The sequence below is a fragment of the Balearica regulorum genome, chromosome 10 (assembly GCF_011004875.1).
Source record: "Balearica regulorum gibbericeps isolate bBalReg1 chromosome 10, bBalReg1.pri, whole genome shotgun sequence".
Taxonomy (NCBI): Eukaryota; Metazoa; Chordata; class Aves; order Gruiformes; family Gruidae; genus Balearica; species Balearica regulorum.
The window spans coordinates 2,280,870-2,296,750 of NC_046193.1; the positions used below are offsets into that span (position 1 = coordinate 2,280,870).

The 15,881-nt window shown below is 45.6% G+C and overlaps 1 protein-coding gene across 8 annotated transcripts; it reads right to left on the bottom strand.

The window, feature by feature from the left end:
* Positions 1-915: 915 nt before the first annotated feature.
* CNBP (CCHC-type zinc finger nucleic acid binding protein) lies at positions 916-11,538 on the bottom strand. 8 transcript variants are annotated; one of them, XM_075762741.1, is made up of 5 exons: positions 10,580-11,538; positions 3,374-3,493; positions 3,011-3,103; positions 2,628-2,826; positions 916-1,989 (listed from the first exon to the last, which is right to left on the bottom strand). In XM_075762741.1, exons 2-5 carry the CDS (start codon positions 3,474-3,476, stop codon positions 1,872-1,874), a joined length of 513 nt encoding a protein of 170 aa, XP_075618856.1. In that variant the 5' UTR covers positions 3,477-3,493; positions 10,580-11,538; the 3' UTR covers positions 916-1,871. The 8 variants fall into 8 exon arrangements, with proteins under 8 accessions (XP_075618856.1, XP_075618854.1, XP_075618853.1 ...); XM_075762739.1 differs by having other exon boundaries at positions 2,628-2,829; XM_075762738.1 differs by having other exon boundaries at positions 3,011-3,106.
* Between the last annotated feature and the right edge of the window lie 4,343 nt (positions 11,539-15,881).

Genomic DNA, 15,881 nt, shown 5'->3' on the forward strand with positions numbered 1-15,881 from the left:
GCTGTGGTCTGCGGAAAGCCGGAGGCTGAAGTTGTGCCAGGAAGACCACAGCTCCCAGGGCCATGACTGCATGGCTGCAGTCAAGATGACCAGCCTGGTACTTCTCTCTTGCACGTGGGTCTCACTATCACCCCAACATCACAGGCAGTTTTCTCACCGCTATAGCATACATAGCCTATGGAAAACACATTGGCTCGGAAGGAAAGCCTTCGGTTTGCGTGAAGACACGAAGTGACTACAGCACACAATCCCTGATTGTAACTGGACAGATTCCCTAGGATCTGCTAGAGCTCCTGAGGACAGCCAAAAGCTCTGGAGGTCCTCCGGCTGGCGCTGCTGTTAGTTGCCTTTAACACCAGGTGCTGAAGACGTGCCTTCCACAGTTGTGCCTTACAGCGAAGCTCTGATCAGTCACAGAACTTTCCCCCCCCCCGTGTTTTTCTTGCACATCAAGACAACTTTATTCACTTTGTGAGTGGATGTGCTCGAGACAGAGAGATAAAGGAGCTGACGCAGAGTGCGACTTTGCAACTGTTTACTAACCCTTAGTCAATCAATCAACACAGCAGAACAAGGTGCCTGGAATACTGGACACTTTAAATGACATTCTTAGCACAACAACATTGTGAAGGCTGAAGTACTGCTAACAGACCATCAAACTACTCCAGGCTTGGAACTTGTACCTTCAACAACTCCCGTGCCTTCTTCAACCATTTTTAAAGAAGTGCTTTAACTGCATCAGCGTAGGTGGAACAAGCCCGCTCTGCGACCACACACTCCACTCACGTGAACGTATGCAGATACGCCATGGTCTGGAAGAAGGGCTGCATAGCATAGTTAATGCATTTATGGTTTGGTGCTGCCGGATGGAAAACTTAACATAAGACAGTACAAAAGAAAAGTCCAAACTAAACGTTTTACACCTCCACATTCCCCTTTTTAATATGTTATTTTGCACTGTGTACATGAAAACCAAAAATAAACAAAAGGAACTTTAGCCAAACTCCCCTTCCTCCTCCAGCTTTATTGATAGTTTAAAATTACATTTTCTATGTTCTAGGACTTCAATTGCTTTTACCATCTTACTTTAAAAACTGATTACAAGCAAATGAAACTCAGTTGTCTAAGTGATATAGTATACAAAAATAACATCTTGATTTCTGTGAAAATGCATTTATTTGCAACTCCTGAATAGCTCCAAATTGTATATGCTATGAGCACTGATGTCTGGGTTTCAGATTTACTTTGAAATATTTATTCAAAAGCTTCCCATTACGTTCTGCATCTCCAACATGAACATTCATTGACTGAATTACTGTTACTTTTAAGTTTATTCCTGATTTCTCTCTCTCTCTCTCTCATGGCCATTAACAGGCATGTGCATCTTGTTTATTTACTCCCACTCAGCTATATGCTCTAGGTAGGGCCCGATACAGATATTACTTGGTGTTAACAGCTACTGAGGTCAGACAATCCAAGGCCATTGTAATAAAATTAAAGTTATGAGGAAGTTCAGACACTTCCAGAATTTCTTTCCTCCTGCATAGGATCACTTCCATGTAACCCAGAGAGGGTTTTTGCTGGTCTGACTCAACTCTTCCCACTCATCAATCCCTATTCACCAGTGGCACGGAAAGGGGGTTCTTTAACAAAGCATTATACATAACACCTCTACCAAACTAAACATAAACATTTTTTGTAGTTAAATGCAGAAAGTTGATTTTTCCACCCCTTTCCTCCTTTTACACGGCAAGTAAAGCTCACTGGCCTGGGAGTAGCCTCTATCTGCCAACCTTTGGCCAGTGAAGAGGATTCAGAGAAAAATAATACAACCATCAATCAGAAAAAGGAGGGGCGACAAAGGAAAATAATTAGGCTGTAGCTTCAATTGTGCATTCCCGTGCAAGGTGCCCTGACTCGCCGCAGCGATAGCAGTTGACTTCACTGGTCTTGCTGCAGTTGATGGCTACATGGCCAGTTTCACCACACCTGGAAAAGACAAATGATTTTATCAAAACCCATCCAGAACAGTTACTCAGAAAGCAATCCCAATTGTTAAGTACATTATCTACTTGAATTTTGTGCAACACTAGTTCCGCATTCAAGACTTCTGCTTCCGCGTTCCAGAATTCTCTGACATGAGGCAAGTTTCTGTCTTCACCAGAGCCAGGAACCGTTCCCCAACTGATCACCTGACATTAGTCACCATATACGCCAAAACCACCTTACATCAAATACAGTTGTGGGGGTTTTTTGGTGTGAGGGTTTGGGGTTTTTTTTATTGGTTTTTTGTTTGGTTGTTTTTTTTTTAAAACTGCGTGTCGGGTTTTGCCTGCTCCAATGCTTCTGTCTGCAATTTAGCCTTGTTTTGAGAGTAATCATAGAATGGTTTGGGTTGGAAGGGACCTTAAAGATCATCTAGTTCCAACCCCCCTGCTGTGGGCAGGGACACCCTCCACTAGACCACGTTGCCCAAAGCCTCATCCAACCTGGTCTTAAACACTGCCAGGGATGGGGCCTCCACAACCTCTCTGGGCAACCTGTTAGTTGTTCCTAATTAGTTTTAACTCAAACACACCACGTTCCCTCTGCTTTCTCCACAGGAGGGAACATAGGTCAGCTCTTACCTATAGCATTTCACTTTGGTGCAGTCTTTTTGAATGTGTCCAAACTCTCCACAAGAGTAGCACTTCTGCTCATCTGCATGGTCACAGTCACGAGCCAGGTGGCCAGGTTTGCCGCAGTTGTAGCAGCACTGCTCTCTCTCCCTCTTCGGCTCCTTGCAGTCCTTCGCAATGTGGCCACCTCTACCGCAGTTATAGCAGGCTTCCACAATAAGAAAAACATACCAAACAAGACTATAAAACCTTGGTAGAGTGAGATGTAGCATGTCTCTAACGAAGGACACGTACAGCTTGTTTCCAGTGAATTACGACCTGTGTGTTTATCCTCTTCAACCACAGATCTCTGTCCATGTGATTGAAGAGATAGAATATTTAGTGATACTTACCATCCTCCTGAAGATCACAGTCCTTTGCAAGATGGCCAGACTCACCACAACGGTAACAGATGTCCGGGAGAGATGAAGACATGAACTGGAAGCCTGCTTGAAATGGGCAACAGGAGAAAAAAAAAGCTTAAGGATTAAGTTAAGAATATTCTTAAGAGTTAATCAAGGACACTGCCAGCTGAATTGACAAGTTAACTTCACTCTGAGGCCCTGGCAAAATTCTTATGCAGAGGAAAGAACCAGCAAAATTTATTGCCAATTTGGGTCCTAACTTCTTCAGACTAACAAAGTCAGTTTTACACTCTCTTCAAACCAGTCAAAGATCTCACTGTACAAATACCGAAAACCACAGTGATCAATCACCTCTGCCACGGCTTCTCATCCCACGACCACGGCCAATTCCAGTAGGGCACTCCCGAGCCCAGTGGCCAGTACGTCCACACTTGAAGCATTCGTTGCTGCTCATGGCTGCAGATTACCTGCCTGAGGAAGACAGACATTTTTAGAACACCACCTTCTCCCCCAACCAGAGGCTACATTAAAATAAGAGATTTAGAGCCTTCCCACCCTCCTGGCAAAGGCAATGAAAACCAAGCAGGACTTCTGGCTAACTCAATACTTTATTCTACAATATCTGAACGTGACCGTTAAAACCACTGTAGGAAATAAAAGCTTGTCTCTGCTTTGCTTGGAGTAAGGCAGTTTTGAACAGCCAAAGAAAAAGCATACTACACGTACATATTTTCCTCCAATTAGTTTTTGTTGCCAGTCTTCGCTTCAAAAACTTACAAAACACTTAAGAGTGAGCAAAAAAGAAGTAGACCCCTTTAACTATTGCCTTACCAGGCTTACTGTTGTTCTCTCTTTCAGTAACACACCTGCTTCCCTGTTGCCCAGAGTTAAACTCGAGTCACTTATCTCTATAAATCCTTTCTTCTTGGTAGCTGTTACACTTTCTCTTGAAGTGTCTGGCTGGCAACTACTACATTGACTAATCAAGCCTCATTCTGCTAGCTAATCAAGCTAGTTGTAAGAATAGGCAGTACTAAACCTAAAGCTTTAAAGAGCATACTAGCTAAACATTTGAAGACCTAAGTTCTTTTATGACCTAAATAGCAGTTAAAGTCCGAGAAACAAGAATTATAACTTCAACATATATTAACCTATAGCTCAGGATGCATACTTCACTCGCAGGTTTACATGAAAGAAAACGTTTAAGACATTTGGCTTCCCTAAAAGACACCAGACACTTGCCAGATATCTAGAAGGGTAACTTGGAAAACATCCTTAGAATGCTAGGGAAACATCAGATAGGCATGCCTGTCAGAGACAGTATAAACCACTTCTTTTGTCCATATTGGGGAACAGAGGTATGCATTTCATTGAGCGGGAAAGTCACTCTGCCACAGGCCACTGAAGCCGTGGTTGGGATGGGGTAGGTTAAACAGACTGCGGTGGCAGCACCATAATTCCCCGTAGCTGTAAAAGTTACGCAAGACTTCTAGAAGAAGAAATAAAAGAACAAGGAAGTTCCACATTGAAATTGGAGTCTTTTTTTAAAGCGTGCTTGAAGACAAGTTTAAAGTACACTAGTTTATGCATGTCAAGCTTTGTTCTGATGACATCTCTTGAAGTTTAAATACTTCACATGCTCTCTCCCAATACATTATTCTTAACCCAACAGAAACAGAGTCATTATCTGCTATGTTTGGTCAGTTTACCCTATCACCCATCAAGATAATCCCCCTGTAACCCTACATTTATTTGTATTACAGAATGCTGCCCCTCCCTCCTCCAAACCATCCAGCATTCCAGATTACCAGGAACATTCAAGATTTGTGTCCTGAAGAAAGTCACTACAGAAGCACTAAGAACAACACATGACCTCAAGTAGGAACCAGAATTAGCATCCTGACATTTAGCTCTTAAATGGAGAGCATCTATCTAAACATGAATTTTTATTTAGAGTTATTTTTAAAGTACTCCAATGTTGAACAAATTTACTGTGACTTTTTAGCCACTCCTCCCTCAAAACAGTTCCTGTCTAACCATCTTCAGCGTAGAAGTGACCATCCATCCTTCCCAGCACAGCAGAAGCCTGAGAATTCAAAGTACAAGAGATAGAAATTTTAGTATGCTACTTCTGTAATCCCACGTCTACTTTCCAGACTAGATGATGGTATTTGCTCTTAAAATGAAGTTCTGCAGTGAAAGGATTCGAGATCTTAAACAGACGTTAACAAGAATAAAACAACTGATTGTCTGAGCACTTAAGAGATATACTTGGATTTTACACATAACCCAGCCTTCTCTGCTTCATCTCAGTGTTCAAGACTTCAAACTATCTTATTAGGACACCCAAGGGTGAAGAACTGTCGACTACGGTGGCAGCAGCTGGCACTCAGTGTGCTATTGTTTATGCCTGTTTTCATAGCAACCATGTTGACACTGCAGAGCAGGAAAAACACAAGCAAAGCCAACTGCAGGAGCTGGGCTCAGGCACAATAGTTGATGCTGCTTTTAATTTGAAGAGGGACAAGACGGGGTCTCCACAATACGTACGAAGATATATTCTTCACTCAACTTGTAACTCTTAAAAAAGCCTTCACATTAAAACATTATAGAACAGCAACACAAGACCTGTTAAAAAGGGCGAAATAGTACGCCAACAGCTCAAACAGAATTACAATACATCTTTACGGATCCTAACAAGTACCAGACTTCCATTCCAAATCATGAACTTGAGACTACAGCATGAAGTGACAGGATTGAATACTGCTGGCAGTTATCCATCTGAAGAACCTAACATAACCTGTTAGGTTAACACACAGTAAAAGACAAACATTTAATAGGTGAGATAGACCTGCTTTAGATACACAGTGGAAAAGTTTTTATACTGAGATTAATCTGTCACCCTGCATCTAGCCTGTCAATCCGCCAGTCACGGTCAAGATCTGCATGATGGACAAACACTCGCTACTCACTGTCCCAAAGGAGTCTGAAAAGAGAAGTTTTACATTCGATTCAAATTTGCTTCCTTTTTAACTGCTCCTTCAAGAGGAAAACCTGAATATTCTTTTCCTCTGGTACAGAGCAAAGTGGCAAAGACAGACTATGCCAGCTGAGTACAAAATCTAAAGTCAAACAACAGTCTCTGCACAACTAGCCTTCAAGGCTATTTGAAAAATTCATTTAAGAACCTTTATCTTCAGAGGCTCCTTTTTCCCCTGAACTGAGAGATATTTGAAGGTTACAGTTGCCGTAGAAGTATGATTACAAAGCACGCTGCTCCATCTTCAGATACCTTAAGTATATGAAAGTTTTGAGCAGTTTGCCTGGAACTTCTCTTCACCAGTATTTTAATGTTTAACTTCTGCATTCTTCTTGTAAAGAATCTGAAACTGAGTACAAGTTCACCAGCTAGAGGTGGATGCAGCTGACACTAGTTTTACTTGCCCCACATTCCAAGAAGCCTTACACAGGACAAAATTCCCCACCAGTGTAAACTGCTTTAAAAACTGATATAAGGATTTAACCTCAGATACAGCAAACAGCCACCTTTAAGGAGCAATACCCAGAAAAGGCTGGTTCAGAAGACAAGTCCTTAAATGGATAACGTCCAAGCAGTTTGGACACCATTACATTTTTCAGTAACTTCCAAGAGTGAAAGAAAAAAAGTACAGCAAAAACCACCAAAGTTCAAGTTCTCCTCTGTTAGTCAATACTCCTCCATTTTGTCATCACAGGCAAGTTCCTAGCAGTTCCTTTTATCTATCAAGGCCACCTTAAGTAAGAAGGCTACTTGTTTAAGTCTCCTTGGAAATTTTTTCACTCAGTCACAGCTATCAGTGTTTTTCTGCAGCTCAAATGTGTTATACAAAACAGCCTGCCTGCCCTCCCCCCTTTACAGCCCAGAACTAGATTTTTACCTCACCATGACAGGAAAAATAACAGAAAACAAATTATAACTATGGCCTCATCTAGCATTTCTGAACCAGGTCAAGTTCTGCAAGATATACTAAGCCACTGCCTCATAAACTAGATTCCAAAACCTCTGAAGAAACACAAGTCTAGCTGCCTCAAACCTTACCTGTCTACTAAAGTAATCTACCTGAACTCCTCCTACAGAGCTACGTAACTGTAGTTTGAAGCTGAAATAAATCACCTCACAGCTATTCAGCAAAACATGAAGAATGAATTTTAGACTTTGTTCTGTATGATTGCCCTACTGCCAAAGATCACGGGCTGATCCAAGTGAGAGGTGCCACCACAGTGGTTTCCTGTCAGATCTGAAGCTTTTGAGTGCAACTTTACCACCAAACTTAAGTGATGAATGTTTCTTTGTGATTCTTCTACTGATATGAGAAACTTTGAAGTTTGATACAAGAAACTTCAAAGTGGAAGATCATCTCTTTCTGCGGCTTTACAGTTAATGCAAATTCAGAGTTTTTCAAACAGGAGAGGTGCTATTAGCATCCAGTCTTCAGGCACAAGACTACTATCCAAGTCTGGTTTAGCAGCCTATCTAGACTTGATGATGGAAAAAACTACCACTAAGCTCCACTGTAATGCTCCTCATTTTACAGCTTTTAGCCTAGATGCCCTCTGAGGAAGAAGTTTGTTTTAACAAAGAAAAGTAAAACTAACTTGGGCTCCTCATAGTAGAAAGGAAGCTGAACTTCACCTCTAAGAATAATCATGATTCTTCTGGATACTAGCAATTTCTTGGAATTTAACAGCCCAATATAAAGGAGCAATTATCTTCATTATACTTACCAGGTGCTTCTTGTGATCTACAAGTATCAAAATTAACAGGACTTCACTCCTTCAGTCAAAGGACAGACAAGATAAAAGCCACTGCTGAAGCCAGCATACTTAAAAGCGCTTTGGCAAGTCAGCTATATTAGAGGCAAACATTGAGAAATCAGCAGTTCCTTTCCAGGCTGTTGGTGACCAACCTACAATACCACACCTGAATTTGACAGGCCAGCCCAGAGCCAGCCTGAATACGGCAAAACCCCTATGTAATAGGAAGCATAGCTTTGCTTTCCTGTAAGATAAAGAAATGGAAAGGCGGAAAAGACTGCTAACAGAAGCACTAGCATTTAGTTTCAAAAGACAAGTCAAAGTATTACTCATTTAAAGAGAAATGCTACCCACGAGTTTTTATTTCCCAAAAAGCATGTTTTGGGAATTCTTGAACGCAGGACACATGATTGTCACCAAAGCTACTCAGTATTCAGCTGGTTGAATTTCCACATCTGTAACCTGAAAACATGCTACAGAGAGAGTTAGTGATGCCCCGGCTATCGTCCTCATTAGAAAAGACACAAAATTAAGTATTCTGACCACCAGGTAACAATACTCCAGTTCTGAAAAGAAGTAGTTTGAAACTTCAAGAAAGCCTGCAGAAGTGGACGGCCAAGCCCTACGCTCCATTTGGGTCCCCTCAATACATGCCACAGCCAAGCTGATCCAAGAATGCTGAACATTAACTAAAACTCAAGAACTTGGATCCCTACTGAGGGGCCAGAAGCCAGGTCAAAAAGACATCATGACTTTGATTAGTAATTCTTGGATAGTTTTGTTGACACAAATCAGAAGGAGAGCAAAAGTTCATCAGAACAGTGACTCTGTAGCACTTTCTGCCTATCCATACTAGTTAATACAGAGAAGGATAAACTACAGATTATCTATCTACCAGATATGCACACTCTACCATCTTCCACTTTTGTTTTTTTTATTGCTCTCTGTACAATGTTTTAAACCTAAAGTACACAGCATCAGCAATATGCTAACTTTTTAACATAAAATTCAGTCCAGACATGAACAACTTCAGTTTAAAAAAAAAAAAAAGTGGTAGGTTAAGCCTGTAACTCCCGAGGTTGTTGCACAGCCCCGGTGAACACATTTAACCGCTTCACTTTGAAGACAGATGCAGGGTTGCTTCTGTAGGCAAGTCTGCATTGAAGAAGAAAACATGGACTAGGCAACCCTAACGCTGTGCGGCAACGGGATCTTATTAAGTGCCGAAATAAAAATAAAGCCCACTATTAAGTTTAATAACTCCTTATGAGAATTCTGGATACTAAATGAGTAACAGCAGTTACTTGAGAACTACGCCTGACAGGAACTTAAATAAAAGGCTGCTCCACTAGTCCGTGATCCGTGGATGTCACAGGCTATTTTTCCTATCCATTTATAGGTCACATTTGGATTTGGAGCAGGCCACCACCCGTGCCTCTGGTCCGAGACAAACAGTTGCAACACCTCGACCCTCTTGTCTCCGGCAGCGCCTCACACGTGCGGAGCCACGTGGTGCGCCAGGCCAAGGCCCCGCCGCTCCGCCACAGCCGAGAGGAGCTCAGCAGAGGTTAAAAAAAAAAAAAAAAAAAAAAAAAAGGAAAGGAAAGAAAAGAAGAACAAACAATTTTATTTCGGCCACTTTCCACCCAGCCCCCGGTCTCACAAGGTCTTCTCCTCCTCTTCCTCCCCGAACTTGCTGCAGCCGCTCACCCACAGGGAAGTTAGTCACACACCCCAACCCGCGCCTGAAGGCCGGGCCTGGCGGTTTCCCCCTCCCCACGCCGCCGGGCCGGCCCCGTGAAGCGTTACCCGCCCCCCCCCCCCCCCCGACCGCCACACCGCCCTCCGCCCCCGCGCCGCAGGCCTAGCCAGGGGACACGTCGTCGCGGCCGCCGCCGGACTCCGGCCAACACGCCGGGCGCCGCCACCGGCCCGCAGGCTCGGCAGGAGACTGCTCCCGGGTAGCGCCCGGCCTGGCGGAGCGGCCCGGGATAAGCTACCCCCGCCCCAGCCTCCCTTCCCCCAGAGCAGCGCAGGCTCCCTCAGCGCCTCCCGGAACCCGCCAGAGCCTGACTCACCCGCCGCCACCGCCCGCCCTCGCAGGGCCTGCGGCGCCTCAGTCCCCCCCTCAGCGCTCCCCATCCACCTCCTGCCGCCCTCCCGCCAACACCCGGGCCAAGGAATCGCGCCCGAGCCCAGGCGGGCCGGTCGGCGCCACTTTCCCGCGCACTAGGCCGGAGTGCGCCAGCGCCATCATCCCTCCGCGCTCTGCCTGCGCTCCCCACCCTCGGCCCCAGCAGCTCCCCTCGCCGCCGAGGCCGACCTGGCGGTTACCTGCGGACTCTCGACCCCGCTGCGGCAGTAGCCCGCCCGGACGACAGTAGGCCCCACTGGCTCCCGCTCTGCCCGCCTGCTCCGGGTCCCTTCTGGCTGCGCCACACGCGGTTTGCACACGGCCCCACGCGTTCTCCCCCCCAGATCACCCCGCCCCTCCCTACTACTCTGCGCACGGCTCACTGGAGTCCACCTCTCAGCCAATAGGCGCAAACCGCTTTTCCGGGTGGCCAATGGGAGCTGCGGACGGGGCCACCCAACCATCGCAGCCGAAAGGTGGGCGGGGCGCCTGCCTGCCTGCTCCGGACGGGCGCCGCTGGTGGCGGAGACGCGCTCGCTGTGGGGGCAGTTCCTAGCGCGCCGCAGGATGGAGCGGCCGGCGCCGGCCGGGATCTGCGGCACCTCCCTGCCCTTCGCGCTGTGACTCACCGCCCCGGCAGCTCCGGCTTCCTGCCCGTGCCTCCCCCTGCCCTGTGTCGGCCGCTCCGGCGAAAGGCGCAGCGCGGAAAGCTGCGGCGCGCGCCGGCCGCCTCAGACGAGAGGGGCTGCAGCAGGGGAGGACAGCGCCGGGCAGCGGCGTGTCCGAGCCGCCCTCTCCCCGCCCCGCGATTAAAATCTCGCGGAGGACAAGACACGCGGGACGGCTGCTGCTGCGGGGGTGCCGCCTCGGGGAAAGCGGCTCAGCGCCGGCAGAGCCAAAGGGAATGGCGGGCCCCTCTGCTGGCCGGCCGGCAGGAGTTGCGCGGGGAGTCACCGCCCTGCCTGCTCCCGCGCAGCCGCCTCCGTGTTAGGCCGAGGGGATGAGCTCGTCGCCCGCTCCCCTGGCCCGCGTTTGCTCCCGAATCGGGCAGCCCGCACCCCCTTGGCCTCGGGTTTACTTCCAGTGACCCGCGTGTCTCCGCAGGGCCCGGCCAGCCTTACACCGGGCTTGCCGCCACCCCTCGTCCCCGAGCAGCCTTCTTCCCGCACCGCCGCCGGGGCTTCCCCTGCCTCCTTCCCGCTCCCCGCACTGCCCTTGCCGCGGACGCTGCGCTAAGGCCCCCGGTAGCTGCCGGGACGACCCTGAGCCTGAGGAGAAGAGGGCGGGGGGCCCCGGGCAGGGAGCCCGCGTAACCGGCGGGCTTGGTGTCAGCAGGCAGGCGGCCCGGAGCCGCGGCGGCCATCTTGACGGGGCGGCCTGGCTCCGTCCTGCCGGCGGCGTGAGGAAATGGTGGACGCGGGGTCGGTCACGGCGGAACCCATCGAGTGTCACCAGACTCCCGTAACTTCGTTGGTGTCGATGGGGACACCAGTTAACAAGGCTTCTGATATTTCCACGTATTACAGCCAAAAGGCACAAGAAGGAAAGTGATTTTCTGAATTCCTGAACAAAATTTAGTCCCTTAGAATCTCTTAGACAAATCTCATAAAGAATATTACTACTTAGTTCAGTTCTCAGCTACGAGGATTTTTACATAAACCCTCTCCCTTTTGCCTCGGAACTTTGTAAATGGATTAGTGACTAAGTATTGCACCAAGCCCACTTCTGTGTGAATGTCCTAGGAAGTACAAACCACTGGCAATATCACAACTACTCCGTTCAGTTGGTCATCATCGTTTTGTTTAAAATTCCCCCATTACAACTTCATGTTGAAATGTCTTTCCCGTCCATCGGTCACAAGAGCGAGAAATCCTCAGCGGGCCCTGGAACTCTGTTTAGATTGACCTTTCCTCAAGCTGTAAATCTAATATTATAGCACTATAGCTAGGTTTCTTTTATTAGAATATGAGTAACGACGTATGTCTTTTCCTCTGCGTTGTTAAGCTCAGTTCATTTAAGATGGGCTTGACTTGGTTTTATTTGTCTTTTGTGTGCTGTACTTGCACGTCTGTATTGTGTGGTTTGTAGCAGGCTGTATTTTCCACAGGACTAAACCAGGCTGGATTGCATCAGCATCGAGGTTGTGCGAAAAGAGGGCAAGCCTTTCAGGCCTATCTCTGCATCTTAGCCTACAGTGTCTTACCAAAACTTCTGCCAACTCTCCTTCTGGTATTTGTTTTACTGCAACGTGAAAACACCAACATTGCCAACAAGCTTTGAACTCATAATAACATTTCTTCCCATTAATTACTTTTTTCATCTCCACTGTTATAGTTCTGCATAATTTTCATGGCCTGTGGTTGCCACGGATACATTACAATCCTATTCACAAGCAGTAGTACTTTTAGTTTCAATTACTACTCTTTTCAGGTGATAAAGGGAAGAAAAATAATGTGTGTAGCTAAGGAAGTGCTCACAGCTTCTAAATCACGAGTGTGCCTACACAGCATTAAAAAAAACCAAACAACAGATCCATGTCACTAAGAATGCAGAGAGAAAATCATATATCCTCAAATTTTTCATCAGATATTTACTTTTTTAAAAGTACTAGGACCTGGCTTCTGAGTCTTTGTAGCGGGACTCGGGAATTTCAGACTGACAAAACAATTGTAATACAACTTTTCTAACTACTTCTTGTGTTTTGTTGGTTGTACTTCTGGTACTGTCCGTGAGGCTGGGAAACTCCAAGCTTAATCTTGGTGGCAATCTGCAGGCTTACTGTCATTGAAAGCTTTTGTGACTGATACAGCCAGTAAATTCCCCTGAACAAATCAAAACTGTTCACTTCATTTGAAGGAACTTCAAATCACATCCTGGACTCTCCCTTAGTTGACATGGAAATAGGGTGCAACTGCAAGTGAAAATGCATTACTCAGGAAGTGTTACGGCTGGTGACAAATCAATTAATCATCCTCTCTACTGCTCAAATACAGTTCCAGTGTTCTTATAATATAGGATATTTTTAGATATCTTTCATTACAATGGATGAAATTTTCCCCCAGCAGATAATAAGAGAGTCTTCTAACAGCAGTTGGTTTGTGTACTTACCTCAAGAATTAATTTGGCTTGTGGTATCTTAATAAAGCTTGCAATTCTTGTTTTGCAGGTTTCTCTTTGATATGCAGGCAAAGGATAGTCTTGCAGTGAAAGAACAAAAGTGAGAGGCATGACATCTGTTCCTGGCTCAGTTAGTACTTCCTATAGAAAACAAAGCAGGCAGAAAACAAGGTAGAAATACAAAGTCTTTCCATTTCTTAGGCACAAGGAAAAGACAATTTTACGTCAGTTCCAGACTTCTCCGTTGTGTTAGCTCTGCCCCCAAAATTCCAAGCCTCAAGAACAATTCCTGAATAACTGCTCAAAGGAGCCCAGCTGCAGTAATAGCTGAAGGTAATCTATTGTTTCAGCAATGTATCTTTCCTAATGCTGACAGTTCTTAGAAGTGTTGGATGAAGAGCCAGATCACTTTAAGACCAAATAAAACAACAAATCATATTTTGCAACCAATGTTCTTGCATTGTTTTCCTCTGAGTACTTGGACGCGTGGGCAGAAAACTGTTTAGTTGCTGGGCAGTTGTCACTGCTTCTCAGCCACGTGTTGTTATTGTTAAAGTAAATCTTACTTCATTTTGTACGTGGGATTTTTTCAGAAGCTAAATGGATCGCTGTGGATCATAAGTATTCAAAAGAGAAACTGCTTCTGGAGTATGGTTTAGTTGAAAACAACTTGTCAGCAGCAGTTTCAGAACAAGTGGTAGCTGTGGCCCGTTCCTTCCTCCATCCCCATCCCTTCATTTCCCCCGACAGCAGGCCATACGCACCCATCTTTGCACAGTGACTCTTTAGTCAGCTCTATATATTTATTTCTTTTAAAAAGTCATGGTCAACTGTTCAGAAAAGAGGCTGGATAAAACACCCAGTGAAATTGTTGGTATACTGAGAAAGGAAAGGCTGGTTAATGACAGTTCAGGAAGCTGCAGCGGTGGTCTTAAGAGACTTTTGAAATACAGAAGGCATAATCCCCTGGATGATGCAACAGATGACAGAAAAGGGCTGCCCGCTTCTTTTATAAAATATTCATATTTATATTCAAGCTTCATGGCTGAAATATTTCATAGGCTGATATATCTTTCTTTGAGAGAGAGTATGTATATTCTAAATTAGCTACATATAGTCTTCTAGGGTAAAATTATTCTGGTTGAAAAGAAGCAATCATACTGACTGATTCCAGATGCTTAGTTCATTTTGATTTCTTATAATTAGCTGATGAGATTTCAAATAATTACTTATTTAATGTATATAATAATACAAGAATGATTAGTCAGCTCCTGATTGTTGCACAGATACCCACATTTAGAGTCAGGCAAAAAGGACTTCATTTGCTAACTAAGGGGTCCAGCTACAGAGTCATCCTCCTATTTCTCTAAAGAGAATAAAACCCTTAAATACATCTGAGAAATTACTATACGCTCTTTAAATATGCTTTAGAGATGTATAAATATATGCAGCAATGCATGTGTTACATGGCAGGGACCAGTGAGGGCCATCTGCTCCCCGAAGGGCAAGAAGGCAGGGCCAGCCCAGGCACGGCCAGCCCGGGGAGGCACGTCCGTGGTGGCCAGGCAGGAGGACCGGACTCTGATCGAGGAGGTCCAGGGCCAGGCATGGACGTGGTTGTGCCCAGCCGAACACGGAGCCGGAGCCCAGCACCCCCAGCGCAGCGGGGCAGGGGCTGAGATGGGCCCATGGGTGGGGGCGGGGGTGGGAGCACCAGGAAAAGCTGCTCAATTAACATCTGTCTGTTCGTACACTCACGGCCCTGATGTTATTCCATGTGCTTAGTGACTCTGCTCTGTCTTTAAGATTTAACATACTTAAGTGAGTGGCTGCATTGATTTTTCACTGATGATACACATGACTTCAGACAGGTTTTTTAAGTGTGCAATGAAATTTATAAATTACATTAAATTGGTTGTTCAGAATGTCCTGTGGAATAAAAAGATAGCGCTTACATGGTATGAAGAAGGGCAGACGTCTTCAGGACTCGGGGGAAATGCCTGATGCAGCAGGTTGGTGTCACATGAAAACGGGAAGATACAAGCTGCATATGAAGGCGCTATGAGGTCATATCCAATATAACCAATGGCCAGTGAGATACAGTGACAAAATGTCTCAATAAATATTCTCTAAAGCATGTTCTTCGACAAGAAAAAAACACCCAAACCTCTTTTTACTGTTCTTTTACTTTTAAAAACAACCTATGGAATAACAGGTTTGGTCCCAACTGCTCAGTATACTTTTAACATTTTGTGTTATTTCCACCCTGAAGCTATCAGTTCCTTTTATCCCACCAGCAATTTACCATTAAGGCAACTGTTGCGTCTGCTAAGCTGACAGCAGTGTTAAAAACTACGCTAATACTTGATGCTTTGTGTGACACTTAGAAGTACTATTCCATGCACGATGGAGCGGTCCTCGCTGAAGGATGTCTGTAAGACCACACGCGTAAAACAGACTGAAGAATAGCCTATATAACCTGAAGCGTGAAGTAGCTTAGGCACTGTTCCATGATAGTAATAGTAGATGTTTACATGTGCACAGTCTTGTTGGAGTGCTGGTATCCCTCTAAAATGGGATATTCAACTAAAGGGTCAGATTTTGTGGTGCTGCTGTTTCTATTTTCGTGCGGTGCCCCAAGGTTAAAACGTTACGACATAAAGCCAAGGTCAGGAGGTTGCCTCGATTGTACCAGGGAATGCACTGAAGCACCCTGAAGTATATTCTCAGCTGTCTGATCCTCAGGCATCTGCTGCAGTCAATCTGCAGCCCGGGGTGCTCGCTCACTTTCAAATGCTTGTCTCTCTTCTCCCA

Bases quoted from the DNA above. Each gene is read 5' to 3' on its own strand.
- CNBP (XM_075762734.1), bottom strand. From the start codon at position 3,476: ATGAGCAGCAACGAATGCTTCAAGTGTGGACGTACTGGCCACTGGGCT. The intron at 3,107-3,373 runs GTGATTGATCAC...GCCCATTTCAAG, and splicing joins GATGAGAAGCCGTGGCAGAG to CAGGCTTCCAGTTCATGTCT. The intron at 1,990-2,627 runs GTAAGAGCTGAC...TGTCTTTTCCAG, and splicing joins ACCAAAGTGAAATGCTATAG to GTGTGGTGAAACTGGCCATG.